The sequence below is a fragment of the Schistocerca nitens genome, chromosome 7 (genome assembly GCF_023898315.1).
Source record: "Schistocerca nitens isolate TAMUIC-IGC-003100 chromosome 7, iqSchNite1.1, whole genome shotgun sequence".
NCBI lineage: Eukaryota > Metazoa > Arthropoda > Insecta > Orthoptera > Acrididae > Schistocerca > Schistocerca nitens.
In genome coordinates, this window is record NC_064620.1 from 285,902,171 (window position 1) to 285,919,909 (window position 17,739).

At 45.3% G+C, this 17,739-nt stretch overlaps 1 protein-coding gene across 1 annotated transcript in view; it reads right to left on the reverse strand.

Moving 5' to 3' along the window:
• Positions 1-348: 348 nt before the first annotated feature.
• The window catches only part of LOC126195579 (uncharacterized), a 67,073-nt gene continuing 49,682 nt past the window's right edge, over positions 349-17,739 (reverse strand). The window contains exons 2-3 of the mRNA XM_049934204.1: positions 6,259-6,392; positions 349-597 (exon numbers count right to left, since the gene is read on the reverse strand). Of these exons, the coding sequence (XP_049790161.1) occupies positions 349-597; positions 6,259-6,392 (383 nt within the window). The remainder of the gene's footprint in view (positions 598-6,258; positions 6,393-17,739) is intronic.

Sequence of the window (17,739 nt, forward strand, 5' to 3'; positions counted from 1 at the left end):
TGATCAGAATAACAACGGCTTGAATGAAGAGCTGTTTGGTCGAGAGGTGGGCCATAAACACCACTTCGCAGAATGTTACGGCAGCCAATAGCAGTCATCAGCACAGCACTCAACAGCGGATCTGTTTATTGCCGAAACATTCTGCTGTTTCTATACGAAGACCACGTCGTGCCCCCACAGCTTTTTCCTCATTTTCTACATAAGCAAAATGTGACAACGTGAAGATTTGACTTACCTCGTTACGTCCCGCTTAGATGGGGTGCACCGGTGCGTCTGCCAATTCTCGCCGAAGGAAAAACGCAGAAAATCGTTGAAATCATAAAATCTGTGTCAAGGTGTCCTACAAAATTAGTCACTGCGGATCTGCCGGGAAAACGAGACACTCTGCGGGCGCACGCGGGTGCCGGTCCTGCGGCAGCGGTGGGCGGGGCCTCGCTGCCCATTCGTCGACAGATACGCCAATCCCGTGGCAGAGCTGTCGGGGTTGCTTAATTTTCTCTTGCTACTGGACTGCTCGCGGGGGCGGGCGTGCTGGGCGTGGCTTCGCACCGTGTTTGTTGTGACGTCTGTTGTTTCTGCGGGCGGCTGTCGGCTGCGCTGTCAGAAAAACAAGGCTCTTAGCGCGGGATTCTGTTTGCCTTCGCCGGCGCCCCTCTCCTTCAGTCGCACTTCAGTCAATAGTTGACCTCTGAATGATTCATCACTCTCTCCAAGGAAATAATCACATCGGATTATGGAGCGAAAGTATTTTGTGCATTGGAGGATGACTTTTTTTTTGTAAATAGTGGGTGAAGGTGGAAAATATTCGGGTTTACTCTTAAGCACCATTTAACAAAACAGAGCCAATAGAAGTTTCTGATAAAAAAAGAAAAATTGTTAAGAGGACTAGATATAAGCTATAGAGAAGCATGTGATTGTGTATCTACTATAACCACGAGGGAACAACTAGAAGAATGGGAGACCAAGAACGAAGTGCTCGAATTGAAAAGGGTGTAAGATAGACTTTCGCGCCTACTGTTCAATATATACACTGGAAAAGGAATGTCTGAAATAAAACAAAGGTTCGAGAGTGAGATTACAATTCAGGGTATTAATCGATGCATTGCTATCCACAGTGAAGGCCAGAAGGAATTACAGGGCCAACTGAATGGAATGAACTAATAGTAAATCGAAGGGAAGCAGAAATTGGGCGGATAGACGATGTGAAACAGTTCTGCTACCTTCGTAGCAAAACTACGCGTAAGAGAAGAAGCAAGGAGGATACACGAATCACATTAGCAAAAGCAAAGGGAGCATTCCTCACTAAAAATAACTTATTAGTACGAAACGTAGACCACTTATTTGACAAAAGAAATTCTGAAAACGAAGGTACATTCGAATCAAATCAAAAAAGAAGAGAATTTAAGACGGGGTGCCATAGAAGGACGTTGGAAAATAGGTAGACATTTGAAATGATGAGTCTCTCTGCAGAATCGGCGAGGTGAAGTGCATTTGGAAAACACTGCCAAGAAGAAGGCACAGGATGATAGGACACATCTTAAGACATCAGGGAATAACTTCCACAGTGCTAGAGGGAGCTGTAGTGGGTCAAAACTACAGAGGAAGACAGAGATTGAAGTATGTTGTGGTTGTTGTTGTTGTTGTTGAGATCTTCAGTCGGAAGAATGGTCTTATGCATCTAATCACGCTACTATATTCTGTGCAATCTCTTCATCTCCACCTAAGTACCACAACCTATATCCGTTAGGAGGGTTACCTGCTTCGGTATTCAAGCAATTTTTAGCCCCCACCCCCCACTTTCTTCTATTACGGAATCGACAATTTCTTGATGCCTCAGTAGGGCCTATGTGTCCGATCAACCGATCCCTTCTTTTAGTCAAATTATGCCATAAATTTTCTCCCCAGTTCTCTCTAGTACTTTCTCATCAATTACCCAGACTACCCACCTATCCTTCAGTATTCTTCTGTAGCAATACCTTTCAAAAGCTTCTGTTCTATTCTCGTCTGAACTGCCTATCGTCCAAGTTTCACGTTCGGGTTTGGCTACACTCCAGATAAATACCTTCGTAAATGGCTTCCTAACACTGAAGTCTACATTTGATGTCAACAAATTTATCATCTCCAGAAACGCTTTTCTTGCCATTGCCAGTTTACATTTTATATCCGCTGCACTTCGAACATCAGCAGTTATTTTACTGCCCAAATGGCAGAACTCTGACCTCTGTTTCTAGTGTCTCGTTGCCTAACCTAATTCCCTCAGCATCATATGATTTAATTTGGCTACGTCCCAATAACGTTGCAATATTTTTATTGATCTTCGTCTTATAATCTCTTTTCAGTACACTAAACTTTCCGTTCAACTGCTCTTCCAAGCCCTCTGCTATCTCTGACAGAATCACAGCGTCATTGGTAAACTACAAAATTTTAGTTTCTTCTCCCTGGACTCTTAATTCCCTTTCGGAATTGTTCCTTGGTTTCCTCCGCAGCTTCTACACTGTACAGATAAAGTAACAACTTCGTCTGAGTTCCGTCTCAACTACGACTTTCCTTTCATGTCCTTCGACACTTATAGTGCATCTTGTTCCTGAGGAAGTTGTAAAAAACCTTTCGGTTTTTTCCCTGTATTTTATCCAAGCTATGGTACATTGTCAAAAGCTTTATTTAAAACTACAAACGTCATAAACATAGGTTTGGCTTTCTTCAACTTTTCTCCTAAGAAAAGTCGTAGGCTCAGTATTTCCTCGCATGTTCGTACGTTTCTCCTGGACCCAAACTGATCTTCCTTCGGTCGGGCTCTACCAGTTATTCCATTCTTCTAAAAATAATTCGTCTCAATAATTTGTAGTCAAGACTTATTAAACTGATGGCTCGGTAGTATTGGCGCCTGTCAGTACATGCCTTCTTTGAAACTGAAATTATTACATTCTTGGAATATAACCAATAAATAATTAAGGCTAGCGGGTGAAAGTGCTACTCTGAGATGAAGAAGTTGACACAGGAAAGGAATTCGTGGCGAGCTACCCGAAACTAGTCAGAAGACTGACAGGAGGACAGAAAGAGAAAGAGATCGAGACAGAGAGGGAGACACAGACGCAGAGAGGAAGAGAGAGAGAGAAAGAGGAATGCGAAGTTACTGGTCAAATACCGCAAGAAAATGGAGCACTAAATTCATGTTTTTAAATTTTCATGCAGAACTTGTTGCAAGTAGTTAGATTTTCACCCTTATGATCCCAAACTGGAAGCAGTTTTGTAATAAATATTTCATAGACTTCAGGGTGCGTCACAGGATCGGTGCTTATTGCGCAATAGTATTGTGTCAATATACAGCGCGAAAGTACGAGGACAAGAACGGCACAACATTAATACGCAATGTTTATGCCCGTTACGTATCAGTTAGAACTCTACCTTTGTAGTGAACATGCCAGCACTCCATGATGCAGAACTTGATGGATTGTGATTGCCATCGCTACTCACTGAAAAAAAAAAAAATCCAAGAGGAAACGGCGGTGGGCGGAAAAGTGTCTCGGAGCTCGGAAGGCGTTCTGTATACGTGCTAATGGGACTTACAGGAGAGCCAGATGACTATCGAAATTTTTTGAGGATGAACGAAGAAACCTTCAACGATTTGGTGAACTTCGCTACACCTTATGTACACATAAAAGATACTGTTCACATGTCGAATTTTGCTCTCGATAATGCTGGAAGCGATCTATATATACGAAAAGAGTAAGACAGGTCATTGTAGAGGTTTGGTAGGTATTGCTGTTGCGTACTTCTGCAATAAATAATTCAAGCTTCTGAAACGTACAAATAAGTAGTTGCAGTGCTATTTCCCTGCACTTAAACCTTTTATCGACTACTCCCCTGAACGTACTTCCACATATGAATCCTTCGTTCTATCTTTCCTGGTGTAATAAAATCAATATGGCGTCGCTGTCACGGTTGTTTACATGTCCTGGCCGGCCGCGGTGGTCGAGCGGTTCTAGGCGCGTCAGTCTGGAACCGCGCGACCACTACGGTCGCAGGTTCGAATCCTGCCTCGGGCATGGATGTGTGTGATGTCCTTAGGTAGGTTTAAGTAGTTCTAAGTCTGGGACACTGATGACCTCAGATGTTAAGTTCCATAGTGCTTAGAGCCATTTGAACCATTTTTTTGTAGAACTTGTTGAGTTACAACAAAGGTATTTGGGCGAGCAGTAATTTGCTGGAAAACACCCCCTGGAATGCCGTTCATGAATGGCAGCACAAGAGGTCGAATCACCAAATTGACGTAGAAATTTGCGGTCTGAGTGCGTGGGATGACCACGAGGGTGCTTCTGCTATCACACGAAGTCGCACCCCAGACCATGACTCCATGTGTGGGTCCAGTGTGTCTAGCTCGCAGACAGGTTGTTTGGAGGCCCTCAACTGGTCTCCTTCTAACCAACACACGGCCATCACTGGCACCGAGACAGAACCACCTTTCTTCAGAAAACACGACAGACCCCCAACCTGCCCTCCAAAGTCGCCAACGGTAGCTGTTTGGAATCAGTGGAATACACGCTGCAGAACATATGGCTCGGAGTTGTCCTTAAAGTAAGCGGTTTGTAAAAGTTCGTTATGTCATTGTCGTGACAACTGCTGCTCAAATTGCTGCTGTAGATGCAGTATGATGCACCAGAACGAAAGGCCGACCACGATGCTCTTCCGTTTCGGTAGTGCCACCTGGCCGTCCGGAGCACTGTCTTCCTCAGACCGACCGTACATTCTCGTGACCACCGCTGCTGACAGTCATGTGCAGTGCCTACATTCCTGCCACATCTTTCTGCAATATCGCAGAAGGAACTTCTAGTTTCTCGTAGCCCTGTTACACGACTTCGTTCAAACTCAGTAAGATGTTGATAATGACATCTTTGTCGTCTTACAGGTATTCTTGACGGATATCAACTCACCACGTCCAATCTCAAAGGAAACTCTTGTTACAGCGTGTGTTTAAAGCACAACTCTTTTGTTTCCGCAGCTCGTGGTCTCGCGGTCGCGTTCTCGCTTCTCGATCAAGAGGTCTCGGGTTCGATTCCCGGCGGGGTAAGGGATTTTTACCTGCCTCAAGATGATTGGGTGTTTGTGTTGTTCTCATCATTTCATCGTCATTCATGAAAGTGGCGAGATTGGACTGAGGAAAGGTGCCACTTAGAGCCTGTGCCAGTCACCATCTGAACCGTCAGAGGTACTACTTCTAGCATCACACACACAACGAGCGATGTGTGAGTGCACTTATTTGTTTTCAGTCGGCCGTCTAAACATTTGACATATTCTGTCACGCATAGTCGTGGCACGGAGTCAAATTGGTTTGGCAGACCAGCAATTGGGTCCGCCTGCTCACTGGAATCCACCAGGGTTTCAGAGGCTCATAGGAAAGTACTTGCGTTCCGAATTAGCCGAACACAAGACCGCGTACTTGCATTTTTCGGGCGCGCGCCATTAATAACAGGACTGCTGCCGTCCGTGACCCCAGTCGCCGAACGCACCGTGGTGTGCCGCCCTGACCAGCAGAAGGGTGAAGTATTCGCTGCTACGGCGTAGGGCTCCAATATATGCTTCTCAGCACCCTGTTCTTTGGAAGCATATTTTAATTTATGGAATAGCAGAGTATAGATGATTGATAGTAGCGTAGTTTTTGGGCCATACCACGGATTCACAAGTATGAAGTCAGGTAAAGCGATTAGTTCTGGTTAGTGTCATGTCTTGTTCTCCAGCTGATCACTTTGTTCACCATACATCGCATATCACTGAAAGTGTTTGTCCAATAAAAAAAAAATTGTTTGTGTTTCGTTTCTTTAGCCGTTTTTTATATTTTTGTCTTGTGTGTTAAGAATGAATAAATCTATTGTTATTTAGACCACAATTCCGCCCAGTGTTATAATTAACACTACCTTCGCCATTTTTATTAAAATCATAATTACAATTGAAAGTTAGAATCTTGCAAGCTCTTTGGCGAAGATATGTAACAGATTTATTCCATAAACATTAATAAAAAGAGTTTTTCGCACTTGCCGCCATTCTCCCATCATTCAGCAACAATTTGAAATTAATATCGTTCCTGACTTAGATTTGAAGTTAACATTTTTTCCACGGAATAATAATAGAAAGGTTTTGTAACTGGACAGTTACAACAGTAACGGAGCGGGGAAACCACTCAAAAACATGACACATATCTTGGTCGTAACTGCTCGATGAAAGTGAAAGATGTTTGCCAGATAGCTTGTGTACAAACCATACAGGCACATCAGGAGTTGCAGCTGCCAGAGGCTCAGAGCAGGTGGTCAGTACCCCACATGCTCGTTGGTGCATATACAGATCAACAGGACTGTATATTTTGTAGTCAACAACATCGAGAACTCGGTAATTGCTCACTGGAGGAAAACAGCTGATCTGTACAGTATCAGTAACATCGGGGCAAAAGACTAGCTTATTGATTGTAGGACATACATTATGTTGGGTGGAAGTCCTCGGCTTGAAATTATTATTGATGGTTGTAGAAACACTGTAAACTTCCAGAGCTAGAGAGATAAGGTCCCGCAATTACTTTTGCAGGTAAGGACTTCCTTTTAATGGAAGATCGTGCACATCTGCATCGAATAGTTTTGGTTCAAATGGTTCAAATGGCTCTGAGCACTATGGGACTCAACTGCTGTGGTCATCAGTCCCCTAGAACTTAGAACTACTTAAACCTAACTAACCTAAGGACATCACACACAGCCATGCCCGAGGCAGGATTCGAACCTGCGATCGTAGCAGTCGCACGGTTCCGGACTGCGCGCCTAGAACCGCGAGACCACCGCGGCCGGCCAATAGTTTTGGGAGATGGATTTTGCACAGGTGAAAATGTACACCGCATGGACTGGTCATAGAAGTTAGCATATCTGAATTAATGAAAATAGATGTACTTAGAGGACGTATCGTGCAGATCATGGCTGAACACTTCGAGACTCTCTCTCTCTCTCTCTCTCTCTCTCTCTCTCTCTCTCTCTCTCACACACACACACACACACACACATACACACAAGTGCACACGCCAGTGAATGTTACAATCAACGTTTCCAGGAGACTTCTCTTGTAAGGACAGCCACATTTATGCATAGGCTACCTAGTCTGCAGCGTAGAACCCAAATCACAAAGGACCTGACAAAAAACGCGGAGAAGCAATGAAATTAAACTTAACGGCTTGAGAGACTCTGTGGTATTATTTGCAGTGGTTACAAATTCGAGTCAAGTTTACAAAGAACTTGACAGGATGAACCCCCTTATAAATATGACGTTGCATCCCATCAAGCCTGAGTTCATGCACTGATTCAGTTGGAGAGGGGGTCATACAGCCATTGTATCCACTTCTCAGGCAAACTGGTCTACAGCTACTGAAACTGGTCCCTGATGTTCTGGATGCTGGCAGAGGGACAGAGTTCATGTCTGGGCTGGTCTCTCACATGTTCTATTGGGGACAGATCTGGCGATCTCGTTGACCATGGGGGTACTTCAGTATCCTTTGGTAATGACCATCCATGAGTCTCTTTATGTCCTCGAGAACAGTGTACGTTCAGTGACCTTCATCTGGACGCCAGGACGTGTCGGGATACAGGGCAATGAACTTGCTGACCATCTGGCCAAACAGGACTGTGGCCTGCTCGAGACAGATTTGCGATTGATCTTCCGCCGCAAAGTTTTCACGATCTGGGACACTGAATGGCGCACCCTAAGTACAACAAATAAGCTCCGTGTTATCAAGGAGACAGCAAGTGTGTGGAGGTCATCCATGCGAGCTACTCGTAGGGAATCTGTTGTCCTTTGCCAGATCCGCATCAGCCATACGTGGCTAACACATGGGCACCTCCTCCGTCGCGAGGACCCACCTCGGTGTCGCTGCGGCTCCCCTACGATTGTCGCCCAATTTTAGCCGCTCTGCGGCGGAGTTTTAATCTTCCCAGCATCCTGCCTGTTGATAATGACATCTTTGTCGTCTTACAGGTATTCTTGACGAATATCAACTCACCACGTCCAATCTCGAAGACAACTCTTGTTGCAGCGTGTGTTTAAAGCACAAATGTACTGTGTCCGCAGCTCGTGGTCTCGCAGTCGCGTTCTCGCTTCCCTAGCACAGGGTCCTGGGTTCGATTCCCGGCGGGTCAGAGATTTTTACCTGCCTCGAGATGATCGGGTGTTAGTGTTGTCCTCATCATTTCACCTTCATTCATGAAGGTGGAGAGATTGTACTGAGGAAAGGTTGGGAATTTGTACGGGCGCTGATAACTGCGCAGTTGAGCGCCCCACAAACCTAACATCATCATCACAACTGTATTGCGTCCTCACAGGCGCTCTACTGGTGCCACTCTCGTGTCACTGGCACGAAATTTAAACTGGTATCATCTTCTAGATATAGAAACACGTCTAGCAACTGCCGTTTATGCCGCGCAACTCCTTCTTGGTGTTGAGATTTTTCCGTCAGTTTATATTCTGCGTCCGCCGGCCGGTGTGGCCGTGCGGTTAAAGGCGCTTCAGTCTGGAACCGCGTGACCGCTACGGTCGCAGGTTCGAATCCTGCCTCGGGCATGGATGTGCGTGATGTCCTTAGGTTAGTTAGGTTTAATTAGTTCTAAGTTCTAGGCGACTGATGACCTCAGCAGTTAGGTCGCATAGTGCTCAGAGCCATTTTTTTATATTCTGCGTCCGACCTTACGGTGTGTGGGAAAGTGTACTTTTGGTAACACAATAATTTGTAGAGTAGAGACTTTCCTCCGGCCTACCACAAGGAACGACTGCCATCCTGTCCAGCATTTCTGACAAACAGAGAGTGTCATAAAATATACTTTTCCTTGTGGTGCACGTTTTCCCCCTTTTTTTCCTTTCTTTCGTTTTCTCTTTCGGTGTGATTCGCCATTCCTTTTATCCCTTTTCCCTCCACAAATTAAATTTGGGTGTTGTTTTACCTTGAGCCTTGTTTGCGTCAGGAAAAAGGGACTGATGACTCTTTAGTTTGGTCCCTTTACATCCCAAACCAACCAGACAATTAACAGAGACACGTGGTATGTGTGAACGAGCATTGTCCTGTTGAAAAATGGTACCACGAGTCTGTCACTTAAAAGATAACATATGAGGACACAGGATTCCGCTGAAAGAGTTTATCGTATCAACTAGGTACGGTGTTTTATCATTCTTATACGCCATTTTTATTATGTTCTATTCGGACCAGCGTCTACAGGAAGTGATCTGTGGGGTACATGTTTTATTTAATCCAAACTTTCCCTTTACGATTAGCAGCCTCTATTTCATGAACACTCACTGTCTTGCATGAAATACAGTAGCTTGGCTGTGGACTAAGGTGAATTTTCTGCTCTCTCCAAGGTTGGAAACGAAAGGCTGAACCGTTCGAACGCACAGACTATAGCAAGGGGGAGGAATCGAAGAACAATGGGAGACATGGTCACAGAGGATCCCGTCCCTCACTGTCTTGGCGTACGTGATTTGGAGCACGTAGGTGGGACGATCTTTTCCCCCCGAATTCGTAGGCAACTGTTTACATTATTTGCTGAAAGTTGGAAGCTTCGAGATCTTTCATAAAATCTGTCAGTTAAAATGGGTGCAAAAGGGATACGTAGGACGCTCTTTTTGACGCGAGCTGTTTGGGTCATTGTGTTGAACCCGGAATCTAGGCCCGCGATTTGCCGGAATGTGTGCCAAAATAGTTTTTAAGCCCCACGAATCTCTATGAATTCGCAATGCAACCTTTATCTCTTGTCCTTTGCCCTCAACAACGCTTATCTGTTTTGTAGCTGTTAGCTCACGTAAAAGCTTATAAAATAGAGGCACGTTCCCATAGAGGCACCCCACATGCTGATCATCTTGTACGCTAAGTCACTGTCAAGACTTCATTTTGTAAGGAGCATTAGCATTTAAGAACATTGATTGTTACGCAGTTCAGATTTCCTTCATGTGAAAGTAAGTATTAATAATTACAAAGGTTTGAGACCCCAAGTCATTTTCAAATGCATCAGGGAATAGAGCTATATGGGGGTACGGCTAAACATTGTGTCCGTCTCCATAAGACCCTACCGTGTTGCTTGTGTCCGTTGGATTAGGTTAAACAAATGGTTTTACATGTTTTTAGTGCACAAAACCCTTCTACTTTAAATAACCACAGGTTGGCCATTGCACTTATGGGGTACGACACCAACTTGAGTGGATGCATTAGTTTCCCGTCAGACCAGTGCATGGTACCAAACAGTAAAGTCACAGCCACCACCTTATGCCACAACGTATACCTGTGACGTTAGGTTGCCCTGAGTCACAACCAGTCGTAATCTGACGTCATACTCATGGTTGCCCACACCATGACACCAGAGGCAACACTCCAAAACATTGGAAGACTAGCACGTTTCCCAAAGTTGTCGCCACAGTCGCAGACGACGGTCACCCAGAGCAGTGCAGAACCGCAGTTCATCACTGAACGCAGCACCAGCGATACTTGATTTCCAGTCACGGCATCACTCCACAAAAGCAACCGTTTACACTGATCAGCTGGAACATTATGACCACCTACCTAATAGCCAGTATGTCCACCTTTGACACCGATAACAGTGGCAACGTGTCGCGGCATAGAAGCAGTGAGGTCTTGGTAGGTCGCTGGAGGGAGTAAGCACCACATCTACACACACGTCACCTAATTCCCGTAAATTCCAGAGACGGGGGCGATGAGCTCTCAGGCTACGTTCAACCACATCCCAGATGTGTTCGATCGGGTTCAGATTTAGGGAATAAAGGTGTCAGCACATCAGTTGGAACTCGCCACTGCGTTCCTAAAACCATTCCATGACACTCCTGGCCATGTGACGTGGTGCATAATCACTGCCACTGATGTCGAGAAACACGATCGTCTACGTGGTCTGCAACCGGTGTACAATACTCCTTGGTCGTCAGGATGCCTTGCTCCACTGGATCCAGGGATTTCCACATGAATGTTCCCCAGAGCATATTGCAGCTACCACCAGCTTGTCTCCATCCCGAAATAAAGATATCAGCTGTTCTCCTGGAAGACAACGGATTCACGACCTCCCATTGGTATGATGAAGCACGTATTGGTATATGCCTGACCATGCAATACTCTGCCACTGTGCAAACGTCCAGTGCCGATGGTCTTGTGCCCATTTCAATCGTAGTTGCTGATGTCATCATGTTAACGTTCGCATATGCATGGGTCGTCGCCTTCGTTAGGAGTGTTTGGTACAGTGTTTGGTCAGACACTTGTACTCTGCCCAGCATTAAAAGCTGATATTAGTTCCTCACAGTTCGCTGCCTGCCCTGTTTTACCAGTCTCTCCAGCCTACGATGTCTGACATCTGTAATGAGGGGTGACCACGGCGTCTGCACGTGGTTTTACCTTGGTTTCGCCATGTGTTGAAGACATTCACCACAGTATTCCTCGACCACCCGATAAGATTTCGAAACACTCTTGTCGACCCTTCGCACCATCAGAATCTGCCCTCGGTCAGACAGACCGATCGTGGGCCTTGCCTATTCTATACAGGGACAGTAGGCTCACTGATGCTACGTGCACCGTGCGTGTGTCTGACTAGCAGTCATTGCCCACGAGGTGATGCTGCTATCGCCCGGATGCATTTATATCGTAGATCGGTGATCATAGTGTTCTGGCTTATCAATGTATACTGTGACTTTAATGGCAACCTTTGCATGGGACGTTAAGTTCCTAGTCTGACTGCTGTGTAGTGCGTGATGCCAGGAGGTGCCATATTAAAACTCGGCGAGAACTTTCCAAATGATTTATTTGTTTCCACTACAGTGCCCCGTTCACCTAGGTCAGCGTCACAGGGTCCCGCAATGCCGAGGCCACTGCCCCAGCGACCCAGTGCAACGAGCTGCTGTGTGTCAGCCTTGTAGGACCACATCGTCAGGGCTGCGCCTGCAGCCAGCTCAGCAGTCTTCTTCCCCGTTGACTCAATACTACTCTGCTGGGAGCCGCCAAGCGGCCTGGTGTGTCCTTCCTTGCTGGCATAGTTGAGATCGCAGCGACCACTAGTGCTCGAAATCCGGCGTCCAAATCTGCAGCCCTCGCCTCAGGATGCCTCCAGCGTGTGCTGGAAGCCAAGACGACTGGACGATTGCCTGCAGTAGTGAGCCGTGGAGTGGCCTGCCACTGGCTGGTTGGCTATGGACCCCGCGTCGGCCTCAGAGGGTCGAACCAACGACCCGCCGTGGACTGGAATACTGGCGCCCCATCTGCTGCTGCGTGTAGCTGGTGATGTAACGCGCCCCAACATCCAGGAGAGCTGCCTCACTTCAATGACTCTCGTTATAAAATGGCACCTATTTATACGCAGCTGTGCACCTCTGTTTTGCTAACGTGCCACTCCGAATCACATACTCATCACACCTAGGTTGCGCCAGTGGGCTCCTTCTGCCTGTAGCTTGCACCACGCAAACCGCTGTGTTTACTCTTTTCAGCGGTTCGACGGCCCTGTGGCCTCCATTCTACTTCGCAACCGCTGGTCAGCGTAACTTACTGTCAACAGGCCTGCGCCTGGCTGGAACTTGTCCACTCAGAAATGTTGCACTGAATCTAACTATCCTGAATGGTGGTGCTGCTACAGCAGATAGTCGCCGACTAATGGTACGGGATGACACAGAATGCTGCAGGGATATTGCACGGTTCAACAAGCTGACCAAATGGAGACCTACAGTGAAATCCTTACAAACCCTGACAGGTGTTGATAACACAGTGTCGCACGACGAAATGTCATCTCCGTATCTTTGACAGTGATAACTCAGTGGATGTTGTTCATGTCCTGCCAGGATTGGTAACAACACTTTCACGAACAACACTAATGCAAAGGGAGGCTGTTCTACCAGTCACAGAGAATTGCAACCCAAATGATTTACGTACCTGCTGATGGTGTGTACGTGTACTACCTTCACATCTGACCATATCTTGAAGATGCTTCATCTTTTTTGTCAAGCATTAAATTTTGTATGGGATTTTCGGCTCAGTTTTTCAAAGAACAGCCTACGTGAGTTAATTCAGCAGTCATCCATGTAACGCGGCATCTACCATTAGATGTCACAAGAGGCGAGCCCGCCAGTATAAAAGGAAGCAGTGAGTACCGTTTTGTCAGTACAGAAGCAATAACAGCAGACTGGATAGGACAGGAGAGCTGAGTGACTTGTAACGTGGACTAGTCCTTGAGTGACAACTAAGTAATAAATTCATCAGGTACAATAAAATCCTTTTAAAGCTGCCCAGGTCGACAGTTGGAGAGGTGATTGTGAAGTGGAACACTAAGGAACAACCACGACTAAACCAAGACCAGGCTGCCCTCATGAACTGGCAAACAAGGACCGTCGATCATTGTGGAGAGTGGTTGTAATCACACGAAATCAGTGGAAGAAATCACTCACGAGTTCCAAATTGCTACCAGCAGCCCAACTAGCTAGGTGGTTAGAAAGAATGAGGTAAATGGTCGAGCAAATCCACATAATCCACACAAATCTGCAATTAATGCTAAGCGACGCTTGAGGTGGTGGAAAGAGCGATGCTGCTGGAAGGTGTACATCTGTACCTTCCTCCCTCGCGTATTTCGTTAGTTTATATCTGTCCTTTTAGTAAGAAAGGATGACATAAAAAGAGTGCAGTGATTTTTACCAGATGATCCCGTCAAAGGTATACTATTTGGATATGGGATATCAGATTAGTGATTGTAATAACATTTAGCTCAAATGGGAGGAACAGATGTAAAGACGCACCTTACTTAAGCAACGGCGTAAGTGCATGGGAATGGCTGGAAGACCTGTAATCTTATCGAGAAAATATTAGCTGTTGCGCCATTGCCTGTTTAACAAAGCGATGCAGGCAGTCTAAAGCTGTAATGAGAAACATCGATAATTATTTAACATAGTAATAATTAATGTTAGTTAAATTATTAGAACAACTGGTTGAATTAACTTAAATGTATTTCACGATATCTACGTAAATGTTATACATTATAAAATGGTTTTCGCATTATAATGGAAAAGGCGTCTAGTCGTAACTAGAGGTAAAACAGAAGTGTATCTCCTTCACGGTAGCAAGGGAGATCTGAAACAATCATTCATTTGTTTAAATAAAATATACCACAAAATTAGTTACAGGTTCTTAAACACAGCTCATCACTGCAATATCGATATGAGGGTGTTACAAGTCGATCACTGGAAACGCGTGATTTCTATTGAAGAAGCTACTAAACCCTTTGGCAATCCGATGGACATATTTGGCCTTGGCGAATGTCTGGAGAACATTACCTGCCATCATGTTTAGCACCAGCAGTGAATAACTCAGAAGGCGTTTTTAGTGGTTAGGGTGTGGTCCCCTTATCGCGCTTAGGAAAACGCTAAGTATGGAAGAATATTAACATACACTAGTATCCGGATAACCCCAAAAACATAAGTTTTTCATATGTGCTGCCACCTGCTGCCAGGTACTCGATATCAGAGACATCAGTAATCATTAGATATCGTGAGAGAGCAGAATGGGGCGCTCCGCGGAATTCACGGACTTCGAACGTGGTCAGGTGATTGGGTGTCACTTGTGTCATACGTCTGTACGCGAGATTTCCACACTTCTAAACATCGCTAGTTCCACTGTTTCCGGTGTGATAGTGAAGTGGAAACGTGAAGGGACACGTACAGCGCAAAAGCGTACAGGCCGACCTCGTTTGTTGACTGACAGAGACCGCCGATAGTTGAAGAGGGTCGTAATGTGTAATAAGGCAGACATCTATCCAGACCATTACACAGGAATTCCAAACTGCATTAGGATCCACAGCAAGTACTATGACAGTTAGGCGGGAGATGAGAAAACTTGAATTTCATGGTCGAGCGGCTGCTCATAAGCCACACATCACGCCCGTAAATGCCAAATGACGCCTCGCTTGGTGTAAGGAGCGCACTGGACGATTGAACAGCGGAAAAACGTTCTGTGGAGTGATGAATCACGGTACACAATGTGGCGATCCGATTGCAGGATGTGGGTATGGCGAATGCCTAGTGAAAGTCATCAGCCAGCGTATGAAGTGCTAAAACTAAAATTCGGAGGCGGTGGTGTTATGGTGTGGTCGTGTTTTTCATGGAGGGGGATTACCCCTTGTTGTTTTACGTGGCACTATCACAGTACAGGCCTACATTGATGTTTTAACCACATTCTTGCTTTCCACTGTTGAAGAGTAATTCGGGGATGGCGATTGCATCTTTCAACACGATCGAGCACCTGTTCATAATGCACGCCCTGTGCGGAGTGGTTACACGACAATAACATTCCTGTAGTGGACTGGCGTGCACAGAGTTCTGACCTGAATCCTATAGAACACCTTTGGGATGTTTTGGAACGCCGAATTCGTGCTAGGCCTCACAGAACGACATCGATACCCCTCCTTAGTGCAGCACCCCGTGAAGAATGGCTACCATTCTCCAAGAAACCTTGAAGCACCTGATTGAACGTATACCTACGAGAGTGGAAGCTGTCATCAAGGCTAAGGGTGGGCCAACACCATATTGAATCCCAGCATTACCGATGGAGGGCGCCACCAACTTGTAAGTCATTTTCAGCCAGGTGTTTGGATACTTTTGATCACATAGTGTACTTTACAGCACTACGTATCACTTACAGTAGAGGAACAGTTCGGAGACGATAAGAATACACCCTGTCATAAGGCAGCATCTGTGAGGCAATGGTTTGTGGATAGCAACATTCCTGAAATGGAGTGGCTTGCCTAGAGTCCCGACCTGAGCCCAATGGGATACCTTTAGAATGAATCAGAATATCGACTTCACTCCAGACCCCAGCGCCCAACATCAGTACTTTCTATGTTTGGCTGTCATTCCTCTACAAGACATTCAGACATCTCATTGAAAGTATCCCCAGCAGAACTGAAGCCGAGCTGTGGACACAACACCCATTAATGCCGGCTTTTGATTAGATAGTGTGTAGTGTGTAAGGAAATTTTTTTCGGGTATACCTTTCATGTGAATTTCGTTCGCAAGCTGCGTATTTCCTTTTTTTGTCTCCCAAGGAATGCCGATAATATCTCGCAGCACACTGATGAAATATAATGTAAGTAAAATGTTCTTAAAACTATGAAGGAAAAGGAGGGAATATGAGTTAAGTTTTTGTTTTTTCGTTTTTCACGCCGCAACCAAATGTTGATAATACACGCTGGAGAGAGAGAGGTAGAGAGAGAGGGACACTCTGTGACAGACGAGGGTATTACCATCTGCTGTGAACAACGAGAACTTGATAAAGAGACCATGGACTGTCGGCAAGAGTGACATCTGTGAGTGAAAAAATTTAAACTGGACCAGAGAGGTGTAAGTGTGAAGCAGTGTCCATGTAATGCTGAAGATACGTGGTTCTTTACCTTTTTATACGAACAATTAGAGTATTATTAATTTTCCTTTCTCTTGATGGACAAAAGGGTTGTTCTCAACTCTTCTGCAATAATCGCAGAGAGATTTGTTCGTAGAAAATAAAATGCTAAGAGATAGATGAAATGTAAGATAGACTCTCTAAAGAAAAATATTTATAATTGAATATCCATTGTAAACGCCAACACTGTGTAAGTTATTTGTCGGCCGGAGTGGCCGTGCGGTTCTAGGCGCTACAGTCTGGAGCCGAGCGACCGCTACGGTCGCAAGTTGGAATCCTGCCTCGGGCATGGATGTGTGTGATGTCCTTAGGTTAGTTAGGTTTAAGTAGTTCTAAGTTCTAGGCGACTGATGACCTCAGAAGTTAAGTCGCATAGTGCTCAGAGCCATTTTTTTTGTAAGTTATTTGAAATACATACATTCATTTTCAGTGTCCAGATTTCAGCCTGCCATTTTTCTTTAAAGAACTGAATTATAGTTTTTAGCGGATAATATTTATAGTGTTGTTGTTGGTTGTAAATCGGGGCACATTGCACTAACTTGGGGACCGATTTCGCCTCTGTTTTCAGAAAGCAGCGTGGCTTGTCGTCTATTCATCAAGTAAGTAAAATAAAAAACATTTGACGAGAGCCGATCGCAGATTCGACTTGAACTGTCGTAGTGGTGATTTAGCAACTTAAATATGTGTTGTCTCTCTACAATGTGCGGGACGCAGCTTGTTAGAGTGTAAAGCATCCACTATAATTCCAAAAACGAGGAAGTATTTATCGTGAAACACAGCGCATAACTTCATTACCTTGCCAACCGCAAAATCGCCTTACTTACAATTTTAAAGTATCTGTACTTTTCAGTGTATACAGGGTGGGCCATTGATCGTGACCGGGCCAAATATCTCACGAAATAAGCGTCAAGCTTGTCTAGCTTGAAGGGGGAAACCAGATGGCGCTATGGTTGGCCCACTAGATGGCCCTTCCATAGGTCAAACGGATATCAACTGCGTTTTTCGAAATAGGAACCCCCATTTTTTTTATTACATATTCGTGTAGTAAGTAAAGAAATATGAATGTTTTAGTTGGACCACTTTTTTCGCTTGCCTTGGTGCAAGTCTTACTTCATTCGACGACACATTGGGCGACCTGCGCACCGGGTGGGGATGAAATGATGATGAAGACAACACAACACTCAGTCCCTGAGCGGAGAAAATCCCCGACCCAGCCGAGAATCGAACCCGGGCCCGTAGGACGGCAATTCGTCACGCTGACCACCTTTTTTTCTTTTTAATATCTCATTTTTTTCGCTTTT